General features: G+C 42.2%; 1 protein-coding gene across 1 annotated transcript in view; it reads left to right on the top strand.

Moving 5' to 3' along the window:
• The window catches only part of LOC120879392 (chondroitin sulfate proteoglycan 4-like), a 72,092-nt gene that overhangs the window by 16,940 nt on the left and 34,292 nt on the right, over positions 1–20,860 (top strand). The window contains exons 6-8 of the mRNA XM_040262390.1: positions 300–767; positions 5,494–5,670; positions 19,350–19,548. Coding sequence (XP_040118324.1) covers positions 300–767; positions 5,494–5,670; positions 19,350–19,548 — 844 coding nt within the window. The remainder of the gene's footprint in view (positions 1–299; positions 768–5,493; positions 5,671–19,349; positions 19,549–20,860) is intronic.

Here is a 20,860-nt window from a genome sequence, read left to right as displayed (position 1 = left end):
TCTGTAGATACCATTTTATTTCTTTCAGAGTCCTAGGTTTCTTGCCACTGTGAACGATGTCTTGATAATACATTAGTAACTGTTCAAATGTTGCTTTGTCTTTGTGATCAGGACTGAAATTCGAAATATTAGCATGGTTACCAGAACAGACCCAGGCTTAAACGGTGTCTTAACCTGGGTTGTAACTTAAGCCATTTGTGAACATTAATAGAAAAAAATTTGGTTCATCAAGGGTCTTGACTTTTCCATAGATTAATGTTTTTCTTTTTGTGTCTCTGTGTTGTTAATGTGCACTCAAGGCTATGCACAAAGACCCTGTTCCTTCAGAGGCAGTGTTCATTGTTAGAACTCTGCCAGTGCATGGATACCTTCGAAGGACTTTACCGGAGGAGGGTAGCGTGAGTACAGAGAAGTTCCCTTTGATGTTTACGCAGCAGGATGTTGATGATGGTTACATCCATTATGTACAGACAATGCCTGACCAACAACAGGACCGTTTTATACTGGATGTTATGATTGGCTTCCAAGCTGTGAGCAGACTTGAAATCCTGGTGGATATTGTCCCTAAACATATTCCTCTGGCAGTACAAAATTTCACAGTCCAGGAAGGTGGCTCCAAGGCGCTTCCAGAAGACTATTTCAGAATTCCAAGCAAGCATTTTGAGGGATTTGACTGTGAATTTGTTCTACTCAAACCACCGAAACATGGTTATGTTGAAAATTCTCATTTTCCAAGAGTAAAGCTGATGAAATTTACCAGGAAACAGGTAATAACTCTCAATTAATATATTTGGATTTGGATATGTTGGATAAGAAAAAAATCGGCTATTTATCACTTGGATTCACGGACTTTGGGAAGTGATGGGGCCTTAGAAGATATCTGCTCCAACCTCCCAGCAGATGGAGAAGCCCTTTCATGATAACTCCATAGAGAGGTCATCTAGTCATTGCTTAAATATCCTCAGTGAGTTACTAGAGTGTTATTACTGATAGTTTGCTTTCTTACCATGAGTAAAAGAATGATTTCCATACTTAAAAAAAATACTGCAAAGTATCTTTCAGATCCCCATTATTTCCTTTATAAGCTCCTAGGAACACACTGTCTTCGGGATGGAAACCATGAGCAGCTATCTAGCATCTTTGGATATCTTTGTCCAGTAAGCTAAGAACGCATGTTGCTGCTTCATTTTGCTTCTAAGGATTTCACCTCATCAAGTGACTTGAATCCATTTACTAAAAACTTACTCTGTTCAAGTTACTGTGTAAGGTTTCCATGATAAGAAGACGTATTTTTTTTGCCTCCAAGAATTGCTGTGGGGGAGTTAGGCACATGAGCTTTAATATAAGCTGTACTCTTCTTGTCTTTCATGTAGCACTTTAACAATGATACTGTGGGTGTGCAGAATGGTCACATTTGACTCTAATTGAAGGCTTCTCAGAGGGAATAAAGTTTAAGCTAGACTTTTAGGATAGAGAGAAAGCTGGGAGATAATAGAGGTGGAGAGAGAAAGCAAAGAAATGCAAGCAAAACGGGACTATATGGCAATGATGAGAAGGCACTGAAGTGAATGGTGTTCTGGGGGCCAAGGAATAGTTCATGAGGCTCCCAGGTGGACAGAGTGTGCTGGAGGGTGCTTAGGGGCCAACTTTGGAGAGCCCTGAGGCACATGTCAAGAGGGTTAGACTCAGTTAGGTGGTATTCAGAGCCATGGGGAGAAGTGGAGAGTGCTGAGGGTGGAAAAGACCTTGGAGCTCGGTGCCTCTCAACTGGGGACCCAGGGGAGGTGATTCTCCACTGACTCCATGCAGCCATCTCTTAATCAGCTTCCCTCCCAAAGGCTGGACAAACCACCTAAGATAACCACCTGCTCTCATGTGAACGGAATTTTAATTCTACTCACCCCATGTACTCTGGGTGAGAGTCTGAACACTAAATTTTGGTTCTGTCTTAACCAATTCATTATCGTCTGTGCTTTGTATTATGAGAAGTGTATATTTAAGCATGGTTGGTTGAAATAGGCATCAAGTGTGTGTGTTCCCTACAGTATGCATGTTGTTGTGTAGCCTTGTTCTCAGTCAAGATTATATGTTCCTGATCTTCAGGTGACCCTGTTGACTTAAAAAATAGTCACAATCTAAAAGTTGAGAGTTGTGTTTTATTTGGTGGAAATTTTTAGGACTTCAGGCCCAGGAGACAGCATCTCAAGTGACCCTGAGAGAACTGCTCCAAGGAGGTGGGGGGAGGAATCAGGTTATATAGAAGTTTGCAACAAAGCGCAGGTAGTCTGAACATCAGAAGATTATTGTTAATGAAGTAAATCAGATTAACCAAGCTAAAGAATTTAGCGCTTTTCTATTTATGGGACAATGAAAGAGCCTGGGCTCACTTGAATCATTCCTTTCACATACACCTCAGCTATCTGGAGCCAGTATCCTGCTTTCATATCCTGAGTTGCTCAGAGCTCACTGTAGGGAGTGGCTGCAGCCTAATGGCTGCCAGGTTGTGGGCATTCTTCTCCTTCCTGAGTGCCCGAAAGGCTCAGGAATTCACACTTAGAGAGCCAGAACATCACTGGGACATCCTTTGCTGTTGTGACAGGAAGTCCTCCATTTCTCAAGACCTTTACATTTTCCCTTCTTTTATACCTTCTGAGGTCTCCAGGGTTTGAGACATGGTCATTTTCACTTAGGGTGACACCTAACAACTCGTGGCTATCACCTTCAGTGACTCAGAGAAGGAGAGGTCTTGGCCATTTTTGCCCTTCATTCATTCAGTGAATAATTTTTGAGTGTCCATTTTGTGTCAGATATGCTAGTTCTAAGTATTGAGTGTGAAGCAGTGAATTAACCCGGCAACAAACCCTGCCCTTATGGATCTTTTTTCCTGGTGGGGAAAGAAAGAGGCAGAGAGAGAGAATAAATAAAATAAATAAGTGAATTTCTATAAATAAACTCGTGGAATGAAGATTAGTGCTATGGAGAAAAATAGAACAGGAAAGAGAGAGAGGAAGTGCTGGGAACATCAGTGGTGTTTGTGTGTCTGTGTGTGCTGATGCTCAGCTTCACATACAGTGGTTGGGGGCCCAAGGCAGCCTTGAGCAGACACCTGGAGGACGTGACGGATAGTGAGCTTGGTGGATATGGAGGAAGAGCATTCAGGCAGAGGGAAGAGCAAGCGAACGGCTCTGTGAGGGGAGCAGGAGGAGCTCAGTGTGTGGAGCTTCACACAAGGGTGGGGGGCCATAGGTGAGATTTAGGGAGGTCCAGTATGGGAGGGCTTTTGACTTCACCTTTGACCCCTAGTGAGGTTCAGAACAGTGGGGGAGGGGGAATGTGAACCGTTGTCATTTTTTTGTGTGCTCAGTCATGTCCGATTCTTTGTGACCCCATGGACTGTAGCTGGCCAGGCTCCTCTGTCCACAGAATTTTCCAGGCAAGAATACTGGAGTGGGTTGCCATTTCCTACTCCAGAGGATTTCCGACCCAGGGGTCAAAACAGGGGTCACGTCTCTTATGTCTCCTGCAGTGGCAGGTGGATTATTTACCACTGAGCCACCTGGAAAGCCTGCTGTGAACAGAAGTGGGGGACTTAATATTCCCTGAACATGACTGGTGACGGGACCAAACGCTTTTTAATCTTTTAAGATTTTCTACAAGCGTATTAAGTACCTGAAGGTCAGCAGATGTTTTTCTAGCATTAGAACTAGGAATGGATACATTCCCACCAAACCCTCCTTGCCTTTAGATTAATACCTACTAACTGGCATTTTGGGCTTCCCAGCTGGCTCAGCTGGTAAAGAACCCACCGCCAATGCAGGAGATGTGAGAGCTGCGAGTTTGATCCCTGGGTTGGGAAGATTCCCCTGGAGGAGAGCATGACAACCCACTGCAGTATTCTTGCCTGGAGAATCCCCATGGACAGAGGAACCTTCAGGCTACAGTCCAAGGGGTCACAAAGAGTTGGACACGACTGAGGTGACTTAGCACATGCACGTGCACACTGGCATTTTACATGGTAATTTGAGAGAGTACCACTCCGTTGAGAAAATGATGTATTTCTGCAGGAAGGATACAGAGAAGGTGATGTCAATTTAAATGCTATCTTTCTAAAGCATGTTAGGTTAGAATTTCTGCCCTCTGATCAGTGCCATCTTCCATGTTTTTTTTTTTTTAATAGCTTTAAACAGTATGTTCCAGGAATATGTGGTTAGGCCTATGGTCTGGAATTCTCTTGCCACGGAATTCCAAAGAAACTTTCATGCACCTGTGTTCAAGTGACTACAACTTTCCCTTGAGACGGTTCGTGAACTTTTCAACTCTTGTCAGAGATACCTCTGAGAGATCAAAAGTCTTTGCTCAAAGGAAGTGCGCCATAGAACTGGACAAAGTTGAACTGTTAAGAATGTTGGCTGTATTTTATCAAAACAAACACAACCCCAGAGACTTTCTGGAAGTTCAACTACTCCTGTTGGGCTTTGGAAGTTCTCTGCTGTTGTATTTTGGGGTCACAGGTTCACTGAAGCTAAGTTCCCTTCTAGCTTTAAAATTCTCCTGGTATCTGGTTTTGATCCATACTTCCATCAGAGCTTTAAAGACATGAAAGGCATTCTGATTAAATCTGTGACTATCACAAATCCAAGAGGAATAACTGATTCATTGGACAACTGTTTCAGAATGAAAATTAGAAAGATGAAATCAACCAGGGATAAAAGTAAACATTTGCATCTTGGTTATTACAGTGAAAGAAATCTGGCTTGATAAAATAATTTATTTACAATATATTTCATTATACTCTGTCCTCAGGAGCTTTTTGGTAGCTGTTAAGAGATGCACCAAAAAATGATTGCATTCAGCTGGAGGAGGAGGTAGCAGGTGTAACCTCACATACAAAGAGCAGCTAAGGAAATAATGCATACTTAGCTCAAAAAAGAGAAGTTTGGGGAAACTTAAAGAGTCTGAGCAGGCATGCATGCACACAATAGTCGCACTGGACCATGTGTCCCCAAAGAGCAGAAGTCCAACCAGTGGGTGGAAACTTCAGAGCCTAAGCCCAGTATTCTGAATTGTCCAACATTCTGAATTGTCTACAACTTCAAAAATTAGTCTGTCTAAATACACAAGCAGAGTCTGAATTTTAATGGGTGATCTGTTGGAAGAAAGGGAAGACTATGTCACCTACAACACATTTTAGGGTTTGAAATAGCCTTTGAACTCAGGCCTTGTGATAACCAGTCCAGCATTTTCTTTATTACCCCATGTTGCTCAATCACTGTGTTCATCCTTAAACTTACTTTTGGGATACTGCCCTGCTTCATCAAAATTATGCCATCCATCAGAATTTGCACTCTGATAGTCAGAATCAAATTTTATGGGATGAACACATGCTTCTGTCTTTTAAAGAGATATAAAATATCAGGATTTCTCTTAGAGCATTTTTGTCATAGTTTTAAATTACATAACCAGTAGTTTGGTGATTTTTTTTGTTGGTTACAGGTAGAAAATGAATTGATTTCCTATGTGCATGATGGTAGTGAAGCACTTCTTGACAGTTTCATCATCTTTGCAAATAGCTCAGAGCTTGGAAAACAGAGTTTGCCCCAAACTCTTTTTGTGACTGTTGAATCAGTAAACGATGAGGCTCCAGTAATAACAGCCAATAAAATCCTCCAGGTGAGTGCTCCATGCTTTTGAATTTATCATAATAATACAGGGCTACCTGCTTGATTTTCTTTTGTATTATTTCTGATGTTAATAAGATATATGACTATGTATGTATAGTTGACATATTCCAGCTGGTTTTAAATAAATGTTAGTCACACCAAGACATTATGTTGATTTTGGCTTGTGCTATTCTAAACCAGTCATCTAAAAATGTTATTTTCTAAGTGACAAAGGATCTAGTCCACCAAGCTACAACTTGGTGCAACATACCCATGATATCCAGCTGGTAGTTGACACAAAGAGAAAAAGGATCTTTGGAGAGTGGTGTCCTGGCAGGTGACAGAGAGGGGCAGGAAGAAAGCAAGGAGAACAACAAAGAAATAAGGAACAAGAAGCCTTTGACCTTGATTTATAAGACACTCCAGCACCAGCTGGATGATTATGCTGGCATACCCAGGAACCCACCAGAGGCTAATCTAAATAGAAAATTTTGCATTGTTAAAAATCACTGGAGTTTTTATGTTTTTATTTGCTCACAATAATTGGATCTGGGAATAGGCTTTTTAGTGCTTTTAATTCTATTACAGCTTGTTCGTTATGCAGCCTCTACATTTTAAGTGAAAAATTGATGATGGTGTTTTTAGATCTCTGGAACCCATTCCTTTATCTTTTAGTTGACTTCCCAGTCATTGCCCAGGTACCTGGGGATAGTGTATTCCAACCGGTCAACCGTGTGGGCCTCCCCCTCTGTTTTCAGCTTCCTTTCTCCCTCTCTCCAGACTTATTTTAGTACCTGTTGACCCACTCTCAGCAAAATGATCTGAGAAGTAGGCTGTGGGCTAGTGTGATGAACTGTAGGAGTCAATCATTATTCAACACAGTTATAAAAGTTTACATTTATTACTGAGTAGAGTACTGTCCATCTTCCATGCTGGTGTCATTTTCGCAGCCCTACAAAAGAACTGCTGTGGTTAATGCCCTTGTTATAGATGGGAGTGCTGAGGCTCTGAGCAGTCTCAAGGGAAGGTGTGGACTTGAAGCCGAGTGTGCCCAAGCCTGACTGTTTCACCACTGTGCTCTGCCACTTCCCCTCTTACGCATGACTGACTCAAGCTCTCCCAGTGTGTCTGTGTGATCAAGGGCTGTCTTATTAGAAAAATCTCCAGAGCTTTTCTTCCTCTTGCTCCTACTAAAGTGGACTTACAGGAATAGGTCTGAAGCAGGCGTATTGACACCTCCGTGTGCTCAGGAGCCTCGGCAGAGGATCTGAGCACTTTGCTGAGTGATGCTGAACTGAAGGGTGAGAAAGATCTAGGGGAGGGGCCGAGGCTCTAGAAAGAGAAGAGCTAGAGTTGCCTGAGAGAGAGAGGAGGACCAAGGAATTAGGTAGTGAACTCTCAGGCTTCCTTATGGAAAGGAACTGAAGCCCCGCTGTGGGCTTGGTGTTCAGTTCTGAGGTACCATCAATTGTAAGAGGCACCATCAACTTAATAATAGCTTTATTATATTTAAATGTACTTGTCAATTTAAAATGTTCAGAACATTAAATTGTGAGGAGAAAAAAAGTATACCCTAGACTTTGTCTTCTCTTAAAATTAGGAAAATATAGTCTGCCGGGAACCTTGCTTGCTCAAGTAGTCTGCCCAGACCTCTTGCCCCATCCCTGAATCCAGTGTTTTTCTCAATAATAATAATAAAAAAAATAATAGTAGCTGGGAGCAGGGCCCATTGCCTTTATTCCTGCCTGTCCCCCTTGATAGCCTGGATCCAGGCCAGGAAAGATGCAACTTCCCAGTTTTGAGTTGTGTAGTCATTTGACACTGGCTCTTTCTGAACTTATTTTTTATTTAGTAAGAAACTAATTTCTGCCATGAAAGTTCTGGATTAAAGTTAGGAGACCAGAGTTAAAAGCTTGTAAACTGCCCAATTTAAGCAAAATTTCCCTGGGCCTCAGCTGAGCTTTCAAAGAATTGATGCTTTCAAACTGTGGTGCTGGAGGAGACTCTTGAAAGTCCCTTGGACAGCAAGGAGATCAAACCAATCAATCCTCAAGGAAATCAACCCTGAATATTCATCGGAAGGACTGCTGCTGAAATTCCAATACTTTGGCCACCTGATGTGAAGAGCCGACTCATTGGAAAAAACCCTGATGCTGGGAAGGATAGAAGGCAAAAGGAGAAGGGGTCAGCAGACAATGAGATGGTTAGATAGCATCACCAACTCAATGGACATGAATTTAAGCAAACTCTGGGAAATAGAGAAGAACAGAGGAGCCTGGTATGCTGCAGTCCATGGTGTTGCAGAGAGTTGGACACAACTTAGCGACTGAACAATCTCTGGGCCTCACCTTCCTCAATAGCAAAGCCACAAGCATGTCGCAGGGTGGGGTGTGCGTCTATGCGCGTGTATGTTTTCCTTGATCATCTTGCAGGCCCGCCCAGTTCTAACATCTTGTGGTTTTTATGACTGTAAACATTGTTTGACACTCTCTGGGTGAAGCTACACTTGGATGGATGAAGGGGCTATTGAGCTTCCATTTTCTGTTGGATGGAATCATTCCAGGCTAGACTGGAGGAACCTTTTCTCTGACTGGGAAACATGAATAGTTTTGGTTTTAAAGTCAGTGTGTCTAAAATCTGGAGGTGACTAGGTACAACTGTAGGACATATTAACTAGTCATGTATACATGTATAAATAGTTTTGGTAGGATTTGCTTGATTATTTTAAAGTGGAAGAAATCTCAAGAATTTGTTTCTTCAGTTGTAGATGGTGGTCATGGTGCTCTATCAATGTAAATCTTTCCATATCAAGGTGTTTAGGCTTATTTGCCAAAAAAAAAGATTTTTTTGTTGTTTAGATTGTGATGATTGTGAATAGAGGCTTTCTAGATTTCACTGATTACCAGTCATCTGGAGCAGAACATAATAGTGCCAGGACTTCTTAAGCATGGGTGTGTTGCCCGCTCTGGAAGCCTAGCCTAGCCTACCTGGTCACCCAGCCTTCTAGACATGCTCCTCTCATAGATGCTTCCCTGATGACCTTCCCAGCTGAAGGAGCAGTGTGCCGTCCTCTGTCCCTTGACCCTGCTTTATTCTCCTTTGTAGTAAACAAATATTGTTTGTCTCCTCCCATAAACATAAGCTCCATTGGGAAGGGAATTTGCTGTCCCTTTCCTGTGGTGGCCTCACTGTCTGGCACAGTCCCTGACAAGTAATAAGGGCAATAAATTTTGACTCTCTAAGTGCTCCATGGAGTTTCTGTTGATTGGAGAAGACCTTGACAGTATGTGATAAACAGTGATGAACTGTGGTATTTTTCTGCAGAGCACTTAAGAGGACAGAGAGCCATGGGGTCAGAGAATGATGACCTTGCAGAGAGCATGGTGAGGGAAGGTCTTATCAAGGAAGGGACATTTGAGCAGAGCCCCGTGTGTCAGGGGTTCCCAAGCCCTCTACAGGTTTGTTGGTTAGCGGTTAGCAAGGACTCATAGAACTCAGCATAGAGTCAAATCATGGCTAAGATTTATTTCAGTGAGAGATATGAAGCAAAATCTGCTCGGGGAAAAGGCACGTGGGGTGAAGTCCAGAAGAAGGGAGGTCAGGCTATAAGAGTCCTCTCTCAGTGGAGTCACACAGGATGCACTCAATTCTTCTAGCAGCAAATTGTGATGATGTGTAGGAAGTGTTGTCTACCAGGGAAGATCATTATATCCTAAGTACCCAAGATGTTTACTGGGGGCTAGAGCTCAATAAACATAGGTGCCCTCTACCTACTATGTACCAAGTCCCAGATTCCCAGGAGGAAAGCAGGGGCCCAGCACAAATTACACTGTTTGTGCTGTGTAGATACACACTCTTATTATTTTAGGAAAAGGTTTGTATCAGTACAGGAAACTGTTTAATAATGGAGTTCCCAGATGCCAGCCAAGTACCGATTTGCACACAGGACTCCCTAAGGAAAGGCAGTCTTAAGCCTACTTTTTCTGAATAAAGGCCAGGGTGAGCGGGCTCAGGTAGGGGAGAGAGGAACCATATGAATGTTAGGAGCACAAGCATTCTCAGCAAAGGATTCAGCTAAAGCAAAAGTTGTGAGTCTGTAGCAGGTTTGAAGTGTTTGAGGACATGAGAAGCTCAGAGTGACCAGAGCAGATGGAGGGAGGAGAGTGGTCAGCCATCAGGTTGCATGGTAAGAGCTGATTGCTGGGCATAAGGACCCCCTATGCTAGACCATTTCATTCCACTAGTCTTCAGAGGAGATGGAAAAGTGGGCCAGCATTTATTGAGCCCCTGCCAGGCTCCATTCTAGAAGCATCACATGTAACTTCTCATTCATTGCTCTCATAGTCCTTGATATAGAATGAGGATTGCAGTAGATCTGGGCGCAGAAAGGTTAAATTACTTGACCACAGTCATATAGTTAGTAAGAGAGTGAGTTTTAAGCCCAGGTGGTCTGAGCAGAGTCCACTCTGCTATCCACAATGTGAATGATCTGGTTCAGTGTTTTAAAACTCCAGGCTGCAAACTGTTCATAGTCTGTGAAATTAATTGAGTGGAACAGGACCAGCATTTTAAAAACAAATTAAATAGAATCAAATAGAACAGGTAGCATCAGAATGCACTGTGGGTAGCAAGGGCGGGATTGTTATATGAAACTTTTGCTTCATTTTAAACACACACACATACAAATACACATATATGTTCTAGGTTGTTGTGTAAAAAGCATCCCTCTCTTTGGGTGTTAAAGAACATTATATGACACTGATCTAGCAAATCTAAATGTTTTGATATAGATAAATCGCTTTTTAAAATTACTCTTCCTGTTCCTAGGAACACCTGACCTTTGACAGGTTGAGTCAAGTCTTAGAAGTTCATTTGTAGAAACTTCTATCTAGCAGGGACCTGGAAGTGGATACTGGAGGGATTTAACAGAGTTAATGAAGCCTGTAACAACCCCCCACCCCACCTCACCGCCAGGTACTCCTTCATCAGGGTACTTTACCACATGCAAGAAGTCTCTGTATTCTGGGGAGGAGGCATAGATTGTCACTATCAGCTTTGAAGTCTCCCTGTGAACACTGTCATCATAGGCCTACCTGCCGGTTCAGCCCTGCCCGCCCATTCTCTGCCCATCTGCCTGTACCGTCCAGCAAGAAAGGAGACGGGGATGGTCAGACTAGGTACATTGTCTACAGACATGTCTGATTCACTTGAGGTACTGCTCTACAGCCCAGAGTCATGGTGAGGAGGGCATATACAGAAAAGGAAGAACATCATAAATTATAAAATTTTAAATACTAGGGAAAAAAGGGTTGTAGACCAAGGTATATAATGACAACCTTCCTTTTGTGTTATATATAGTATAATGTGAATGAAATTGGCTTAAAGATTTTAGAAGAAGGAAATCTTGAGCCCTAAAATTTTATGATATAATTATAATGTCTATTATCAATCTCAGTATAATTTAGACCTGATGAAAAAGAGCCAAGAGGCAGCTTATTTCGAGAGCCTGTGTTGGCAGTTTATGACATCTAAGATATCCTTTACTGTTTGCCCTTAATATTTTTTTTTATTGAAGTATGATCTCTCTATCATATCCATGACAATGTGTAATAGCAATGACAAATGAACACAGAAAACTTCCTGGAAAAACTGTGTGTGTTGAACATATTGCAAAGTGTTCTCCAAAATTGACAACTTTTAATACAATTAAAGAAGTGCCACATGTTAGGCTTGTTAACTTTCTGAAAATTAATATATAAAGTGTATGCATTTCATCAAAATAGTAAAGCTCTGGGAGTAGTTTTTCCAACAAAATAATAATTTCCCCAAAGCTATGGTTACTAGTTACTTCTTTCTAGGGAAAATTTCAAATGTAGGGAATTATTTCAGGCAGTGATTTTTCTTTTCCTAGATTTCAGAGCATGGGAAACAGTAATAATAACTATAATTTACATAATCATAAGAAAGGTAGTACTCAAGAACATTCTAACAGTTGAACAGTTGCACTCATCTCCTGTGCTAGTAAGGTCTTGCTTAAAATCTTGCATGTTAGGCTTCAGCATTATGTGAACTAAGAACTTCCAGATGTCCAAGCTGGGTTTAGAAAACATAGAGGAACCAGAGATCAAATTGCCAACATTTGCTGGATCATAGAGAAAGCAAGAATATTCCAGAAAAACATCTACCTCTGTTTAATCAACTACGCTAAAGCCTATGCTTTACTCAAAAGCCCAAGCTTTTGCTTCCCTGGTGGCTCAGAGGTTAAAGCATCTGCCCACAATGTGGGAGACCTGGGTTCAATCCCTGGGTCGGGAAGATCCCCTGGAGAAGGAAATGGCAACCCACTCCAGTATTCTTGCCTGGAGAATCCCATGGATGGAGGAGCTTGGTGGGCTACAGTCCACAGGGTCGCAAAGAGTCGGACACGACTGAGTGACTTCACTTTCACTTTCAAAGCCTATGACTGTGTGGATCATAAACTGTGGAAAGCTCTTAGGGAGATGGGAATACCAAACCATCTTACCTGTCTTCTGAGAAACTTGAATGCAGGTTGAGAAGCAACAGTTAGAACCCTGAATGGAACAACCGATTGGTTCAAGACTGAGAAAGGAGTACAACAAGGGCTGTCTGCTGTCACCCTGTTTGTTTAACCTATACGCTGAGCACATCATGAGAAACGCTGGGCTGGATGAGTTACAAGCTGGAATCAAGATAGGCAGGAGAAACATCAACAACCTCAGATACACGGATGATACCACTCTAATGGCAGAAAGCGAAAAACTAAAGAGCCTCTTGATGAGGGTCAAGGAGAAGAGTGAAAGAGTTGGCTGAAAACTAAATACTAAAAAATAACTAAGATCTTGGCATCTGGCCCCATTCATGGCAAATAGAAGGGGAAAAGGTGGAAGTAGTGACAGATTTCCTTTTCTTGGGCTCTAAAATCACTGCGGATGTTGACTGCAGCCGTGAAATCAGAAGACGATTGCTTCTTGGCAGGAAAGCTATGACACACCTAGACAGTGTGTCGAAAAGCAGAGACATTGCCGATAAAGATCTGTACAGTCAAGGCTGTGGTCTTCCCAGTAATCATGTATGGTTGTGAGAGCTGGGCCGTAAAGAAGGCAGAGCGCCAAAGAATTGATGCCTTCAAACTGTGGTGCTGGAGAAGACTCCTGAAAGTCCTGTGGACAGCAAGGAGATCAAACCAGTCAATCTTCAGGGAAATCAACCCTGAATATTTGTTGGAAGGACTGATGCTGAAGCTGAAGCTCCAGTATTTTGGTCATCTTGTGTGAACAGCTGACTCATTGGAAAATTCCCTGATGCTGGGAAAGATTGAGGGCAGAAGGAGAAGAGGGTGTCAGAGGATGAGATGGCTGGATGGCATCACCAATGCAATGGACATGAACTTGGGCAAACTTTGGGAGATGGAGAGGGCCAGGGAGGCCTGGTGTGCTGCAGTCCATGGGGTCGCAAAGAGTCAGACATGACAGAGCGACTGAGCAACAACCTCAACAACAGTCGCTGATGCTTACATTGCACTTACTCTGCTTTTAACATTGTTCTAAGCATTTTGTATTTATTTACTCATCGAATCTGTAACAACTCTATGGGATGTGGTTTTCATCTTAAGGATGAGGAATCTGGGGTACAGAGAGACTCAGACATTTGCCCATGATCAGAAATGGAAGAGCCCCTAGTAGACAGTAAGTGACAGAGGTGAGGATGTAAGTTTTCACTTGTAACTGTGATGCTCTACTCTGTCTTCCTTCATGGTTATAGGTAAGAAGCCCAAGGACCTGAGGAAGTAGATAGAGTGAGTTTTACTGTTATTTCCATTTTCAAAAAGAGAGAAAGCTTCAGAAATGAAGTGAATTGCCCAAAATAGTCAAGTTAGACAGTGGCAGAATCTGGGACAAAAACAGTCCTAAATATGAATTAATAAGGCCTCTGTATTATGAAGCATTCTTCAGAGAAAGAGAACCAATAGGGTGAGTGTGTGTGTGTATTTATTTGTTGGTTTATTATAAGGAATTGACTTACATGATCATGGAAGCTTGCAAGTCCCAAGATCTACGGGCAAGGGGGCAGGCTGCAGATGCAGGAGAACCAACAGTGTGAAGACAAGGGAAAGTCTCCAGGCCAGAATACTGGAGAGGGTAGCCCTTCCCTTCTCCAAGGGATCTTCCCAACCCAGGGATCGAACCCAGGTCTCCCACATTGCAGGTGGATTCTTTACCAGCTGAGCCACAAGGGAAGCCCAAGAATACTGGAATGGGTAGCCTATCCCTCCTCCAGCAGGTCTTGCCGACCCAGAAATCGAACTGGGGTCTCCTGCATTGCAGGTGGATTTTTTACCAACTGAGCTATAAGGGAAGCCCCATGTAAAGGCTTTCCTGGTTCAAAGGCAGTCAGGCAGGAAAGAATACTCTTTACTCAGGGAAGGATCAGCCAGTTTGTCCCACTCAGGCCTTCAGCTGATTGGTGAGGCCCTCTCACCTGAGATGGGGCTTCCCTGGTGGCTCAGACAGTAAAGAATCTGCTTGCAATGCAGGAGACCTTGGTTCAGTCCCTAGGTTGGGAAGATCTCCTGAAGAAGGGAATGGCTACCCACTCCAGTATTCTTGCCTGGAAGATCTCATGGACAGAGGAGCCTGGTGGGCTGCAGTCCAGGGGGTGGCACAGAGTCGGAGGCGACTGAGTGACTCACACACACACACACACACACACACACCCCCACACACACACACACCCCCCCTAAGAGAGGGAAATCTGTGTTATTCAGCTGATTTAAATGTTAACCTCCTCCAAAAACATCTCCGTAAAAACACCCGGAGTAGTATTTGACCAAATATCTGAGTACCCTGTGGCCCAGTCATGTTGACATATAAAATTAACCATCAGAGTCTTCAGATTCTCTTGCTGTCTTTGACTTTCAAACAGCGTTTTCTCAAGACCTTCAGACCATCCCACCGCTCACTCCCCTTACTTGTCATCGGAGCTTAGAGGAGGTGGCACGGAGAGTCATCTACAGCCTGTGTGGGAGAAGATAGCAGGAGGACGGGGTAGGCCTGCTGAGGGTCTCAGACTCTGGATGGGAGTTCAGAGGCAGGAATCTGAGCATTCACCACTCAGTCCCAGCATTCCAAGCACACTCCTTTCTCCTGAAGTACTTTAAACAGCATTGCTTTGAAGCACATGACCAATCACTGGTGGTACAGGAGGTCATTTCGGCATGACAGACTGGAGTTAGGAATTTGAGTTAGACCGTGTGGGGTGAATCCTTTGCATTTTCCTCTGAAGTATGCTCTCCTGAGTACTTTTGTACTCAGGCATGACCAGTGATTTTCATGCATGCTAGATAAAATGTATTGGTGTCCACAAGGGGGCTTCATTTTTCTATTTTTCACCTTTTGCTTTCAATGATACTGTACATTTTGTTTTGTTGTTGTTGTTTATACCAAAAATAGAACTATTTGCTTGTTTCTGATAAGCACTTGGCATCACTGTAAAGATCTCTGAGAGCTGTGGACAGTGGAGCAAGGAAGGCCGCAAAGTCTGAAGCGGTGACTTGGAGGCCTGGAGGCCTGGAAGGATCGAAGAGTGGGATAGTCCATTCACAGATATTTCACATCCCTCCTGAAACTCCAAACAAAGGCTTGGGTTTTTAAATGTTTGGATCATAATTTGGATATACTGGATCATTTTTCTAAATCCCACGTCCTGTTTAAATTAAAAGTGAATTTAAAAAATACATCATTCCAGGTTCAAGTGTTAATTTTTTCAGATATTTATTCCTTAAGCCATTATTTATTGGGCTTTGGATCACACTGAAATCTGAATTCAAGTTTGGAGTCTTTGTTTTCTTGTCCCCGCCCATTTGAAGTTTCTGTTACCGAAGACTAGGCATTAAATTAGGTCTCATCAAAAGCAATGGGACTTTTAACTGAAGTAAATTTTGTTTGAGTGGAAATGGAGAACTGAGGTTACTAGCTCTTGTTTTGAGTGGCAGATTTTACATTGGTTTTGGAAGATGATATATTCTAGAGGCAAGAGGGGCAAAACAGTGTTTCACAGAATAGTAACTACAGTGGAAAACATGCTTCATCCAGCTTTTGTGTGCACCACTGGAAAAAATGAGTATCTACGAGTCACAGGAAGAGAAATGGCAGTATATTTCCAAATCAAGTTCCTGAACAAATGAAGATAAGATTCATATATGGATTTTAAAATGTAAAAAAGGAAAAACTAGGATGATTGGGCTTAGAATTTAGTTAGGCAGTCCAACTTGTATATTTTATAGAAACTGTAGCCTTTTCATGGATTAACTGAAAGCCAAAACTTACAATTTGACATTAGGTTGATTAATATTTCTGGTAGCTGTTAAAATTGATGTTCTTAAAGTTTAGGGCTGAAAAATCCTCTGTGGGCATATTCCAAATGCCAAGACATAGGAGCATCCATTGGCATCACAAACATTAAACAGACAAACTACGCATCCCAAATTATGGAGGAATGCTGTGGGATGAAACAAAATGTGCGGTGCGTATTGTAGAACAGCCAGTTCATGGTTATCAAAGGGGAAAGAGATGGGGGAGGGGTGAATCAGAGTATGGGATTAACAGATACAAACTACTATACGTATAATAGATAACAAGGATTTACTGCATAGCACGGGGAACTGTATTCAATATCTTATAATAAGCTATAGTGGGAAATAATCTGAAAAAATACATACATATATATAACTGAATCACATTACTGTATACCAGGAAGTAACACATTATTGTAAATCACCTACACTCCAATATTTTTTTAAAATTTGTGTGTGTGTGTGGTGAGGGGGGATTTTCCTTGTGGCCCACGGGCTTAGTAGTTGCGGCATGCAGACTTAGTTGACCCGTGGCGTGTGGGATCAGGTCTCCAACCAGGGATCAAACCCTGTGTTGGAAGGTGATTAACCACCGGAACACCAGTTAAGTCCCTATACTCCAATTTTTTTTTTTAAGTTAAAAAATAAAAAAGAATAGCGTCAAGGGTGATATTACATTCCAGGTGACTTTTAAGTAATATTAAAAAATCACATCCATTCTCAGAGCCAAATCTGATGAAGAAAGATGAGTAACATAAAGCTAGTATTTATTGGATGGTTACTCTGTGCCAGGTAAAACTTGTTCTGAGTACTTTACAGTGCTTTATATCACTCATTATACATAATAATTCTATTATTCCTACTTCACTAAAGAGGAAATTGAGGCACAGAGAAATTGAGAAATGTGCCCAAAGTTTCATAGCTAAAGTGGCATATCATTTCTGGTAGAAAAATGTAGAAATCCTATGTAGTTTCTGATTGCACTTTCTCAAATTCTGTTTAGTCATAGTTAATTTCACAAACTGCATTTTCTACTGAGGAGAACAGCCCATTAGACCAGAGCAATTACCTCCTAAATAGTTTAGGATAGAATTTTTAAAGAGTTGGTAACATGTGTAGAAGAGGATAAAGTTCTTGTCAGAGAGCAGAGAATGACAGATAAGTTTGGAAATATGCACAGTATTTTTGTGGGACGACTTTATAAATACAGAGAGAAATGTGAAAATCTATTTAGTGATAAAGCTGCCGCCTTTAGTGTTGGTGAAATATCACATGACCATAGGATTAGAGAAACCTCAAGCAGCATGATTCCATGAGATGTGATGTGATGTCTCAGCAAGCACTTTAAATTCAGTGGCCCTAGTGGTAAAGGACCCACCCCCCAGTGCAGGAGACATAAGAGACACGGGTTCAATCCCTGGGTCGGGAAGATCCCCTGGAGGAGGAAATGGCAACCCATTCCAGTGTTCTTGCCTGGAGAGTCCATGAACAGAGGAGCCTGGCAGGCTACAGTCCATGGGGTCGCAAAGAGTCAGACACGACTGAAGTGACTTTTGGGGCTTTAGGGGTTTCAAAACTGAACTCCTTCTCTTACTGCCCAGATCCGTGCCTCCCACAGCTACCCTCATTTCGGTTGATGGTGATTTGGTCCTTCTAGTTGCTGAGACCCAAACCAGGTCCTTTTCACAGTCTTCCTTCTTCTGCACCTCACCACATCTAGCTCATTAGAGACTGTCAACAGCACCCAGAATTTCCCCGCTTCTTCCCTCCTTTCCAATGTCCCCCACTCTCTTCTCTCTGCAGGATTATAGCGGTCGTCTCCTAACTGTTGTCCTGCTTCTATCCTTGCCCTCCCACTCTGTCCTTGACACAAGGCCACAGGGATCTGTTACCACTAAGCTGGCCCAGGTTACAACTCACCTAAAGCCCCATGGTAATTTCTGGTTGCACTCAAGTGAAGCCCAGGTGGCCTTCACAAGCCTGCAGGATTTGATCTTGGAGGCCTTGTCGATGTGCCTCCTTCTGCTCTTCAGCTTGCTAGTTCTGGTCCCGCTGTGTTGACCTCTTTGCTGCTCCACAGACGGCGAGGCTCGCTCGCACTGTAGGGCTGTGCTCTCTTCTTGGTTGTTCTTCCCCACGTGTCCTCATGGATCCTCCCTCACCTCCTTCCAGTTTTCCTCAGATAAGCCTCCTATTTAACATCTGAGCATCTCATTTTGCTTCATTTAAAATTTTTTCACAGTGCCTGTGACTCTCTAACAGACTGTGTCATTTATTTTTTCATTCCTATCATTTCTTCCCTGTATCCCTTTATCCTCTGCTGCTGGAATGTATGCTCCATGAGGACCGGACTCTGTTTTGTATACTGATGTATTGCAAGCACCAGAACATTGCCTGGGATGTAGCAGGTGCTCAAAAAAGGATGACTTGTTGAATAATGTAAATAGATTTTAAATACAGTTGGAAAAATAGAGACTGTTACTCAGAAACAACTGCAGTAAGCACTCACCTGGGCTTCCCAGTGGCTCAAGTGGGAAAGAACCTGCCTGCCAATGCAGGAGATGCAGGCAGGAGACTTGGGTTTGATCCCTGGGTTGGGAAGATCCCCTGGAGAAGGAAGTAGAAACCCACTCCAGTGTTCCTGCCTGGAAAATCCTATGAACAGAGGAGCCTGGCAGGCTACAGTCCATGGGGTCCTGTAGAGTTGGACACCAAGCAACAGCACACACACACAAGCATAGTAAACATTGCAAGGCCATGGGGACTAGGTATTTGTTTCCCTGCAAGATGGATAGGATAAAGGAGAATTAAAAAATAAAAAATGTACTGTTTGTGTTCTGCCCTCAAATATTTAAAAGCTGATGAAATCATTTGCTTCTTAAAGTAATGACTAGAAATCCTTAAGTCAACCCTATGGGGTAGTTTCTGTGATTATTTGAGATTCCATATGGAGTGCTTAGCATATACCAGCCACACAGACAGTACTTAGTAACCATCAACTTTTATTGCTTTTGTACTTTACATAAATGCATATGCAGTTTAAATAATTAGTTCTGAATAAACAACAATGAATCCTGTTTTTTAATTGAAATCTCATAAATTAAACACTACAACATGCTCGGCATTTCATCTGGCATTTAATTATATGTCTGTTTTGAATTAAGACTCATCATGCTTTAAAACCTTGAGTGAGTTGCTCTAGTTTTTTTTTCTTTTAAGTCTTTGTGCAAGGGGCTGGTATCTCATAGCTATTCAGTTTACTGGTGTTATGTGATTGGAATTTGTCCTCACAGGATCTGTGATTCTTTCTTTTTGAGGTGTGGGTGAATTCTGTCACTGAGATTACCCGTGATGAACTCTGTGCAGTGGATAGGGACTCCTCCCCACAGGACCTGGCCTACTTGGTCTCTCCACCCAGCAATGGACATTTGGCTCTCAAGTCCATTCCTGGCCGTAGCATCCAGAACTTCACCCAGGCTCAGATCAACGAGGGCCAGCTAGTGTTTGTACACACCGGTAGGTAACTGAGAAAAGCAATGTGAAACTAAAATGTGTTTCAGTCAAAGGTTAACATGTAGTCAAACCTAATAGCTGCAGACGGAAAACCACAAGCCATCTAAAACCCTTGCAGACTGTATAGTTTTTTAAAAAAGTGACACATTTTGGTAAGGCCAGTACATTCAAGCTTACATTTGAGTAAGGCCAATAATAGCAAACATCAGAGGGTACCTGTAACTCATACTTGGCTTACTCACATTGTCATGTGAGGTGAAATATGTACATTTCAGATTCTTTTCCATTATGGGTTATTGCAAGATATTGAATACAGTTCCCTATGCCATATAGTAAGTCCTTACTGTTTATCCATTAGATATAAAATAGATAAATGCAAGCTTCTTAGAGATCTTTTTCCTGACCGCCCACTGAAATCACATCTCTTCCATTTATCTCTATCCCTTATTCTGGCTACCTTACATTGTAGTATAGACTGATTTGTTCACTTGTCTGTCTTCCCCACTGGAGTATAAGGGCTAGAAGGATAGGATCTTTCTTTTGTTTGCTCTTACATTCTCAGCACCTAAGAACAGTGACTGGAACATAGTAGGGGCTTAATAAAAATTAGTTGTAAGAATGAAATCCTATTGATACCTATTATGTGCCAGGTAATGTTCCAAATGCTAGGAATACATTAGTGAACACAACAAATGCATTTGTTAAATGAATAACCACAAGGATGAATGAATGGATATAACTGTAAATCTAAGAGACCCTGCTATTAAAAGGCTTTGTTTTCTTCCCTCTGGTCATCAGTAAATCAATAAGCCACATCACCACTGTACATCTGCAGGAGGGGTGATCTAGCTGGCCTGTTTCCTGGCTGCCCTTGACAGTGGTCAGAGAGGGCAAGCTGCCCATTCTCAGCCACAGGAGGAAGTTGGGGGAGGAGGAGTGTGAGCCTGGGATGCATGATGGGAGAGCTAAAAGCTGTATCTTTCCAGCCACTTTTAATTACCTTCTTTGAAAATATAATAAAACAAAGATTAAAATCTGCTAAATTCAAAGGTAGTAATTTCCTGATTATCTCTGCAGTTAAGTACAAAGAATTCCCAGATAACTTGAAAAGCATTTACTATGTGACTGCTCTTATCTAGTGGTTCCAAACCTATAGCCCGGGGACCTGTTGGGGGTTAGTTTTATTGCAATAAAATCTAAAATCGTAAAACTACCCACATGTGTACCAAAGCGTTGTTTCTAGACTGAATGATCTTTTCCACATGTGTTTTATTTTTTAATTGTATGCAGTTGTTCTCATTAATAAAATAAAATT

The sequence above is a fragment of the Oryx dammah genome, unplaced genomic scaffold (assembly GCF_014754425.2).
Source record: "Oryx dammah isolate SB20612 unplaced genomic scaffold, SCBI_Odam_1.1 HiC_scaffold_20, whole genome shotgun sequence".
NCBI classification, from domain to species: domain Eukaryota; kingdom Metazoa; phylum Chordata; class Mammalia; order Artiodactyla; family Bovidae; genus Oryx; species Oryx dammah.
The sequence above is the reverse complement of the archived record's forward strand: the minus strand, read 5'-3'. Positions and strand labels throughout refer to the sequence as shown.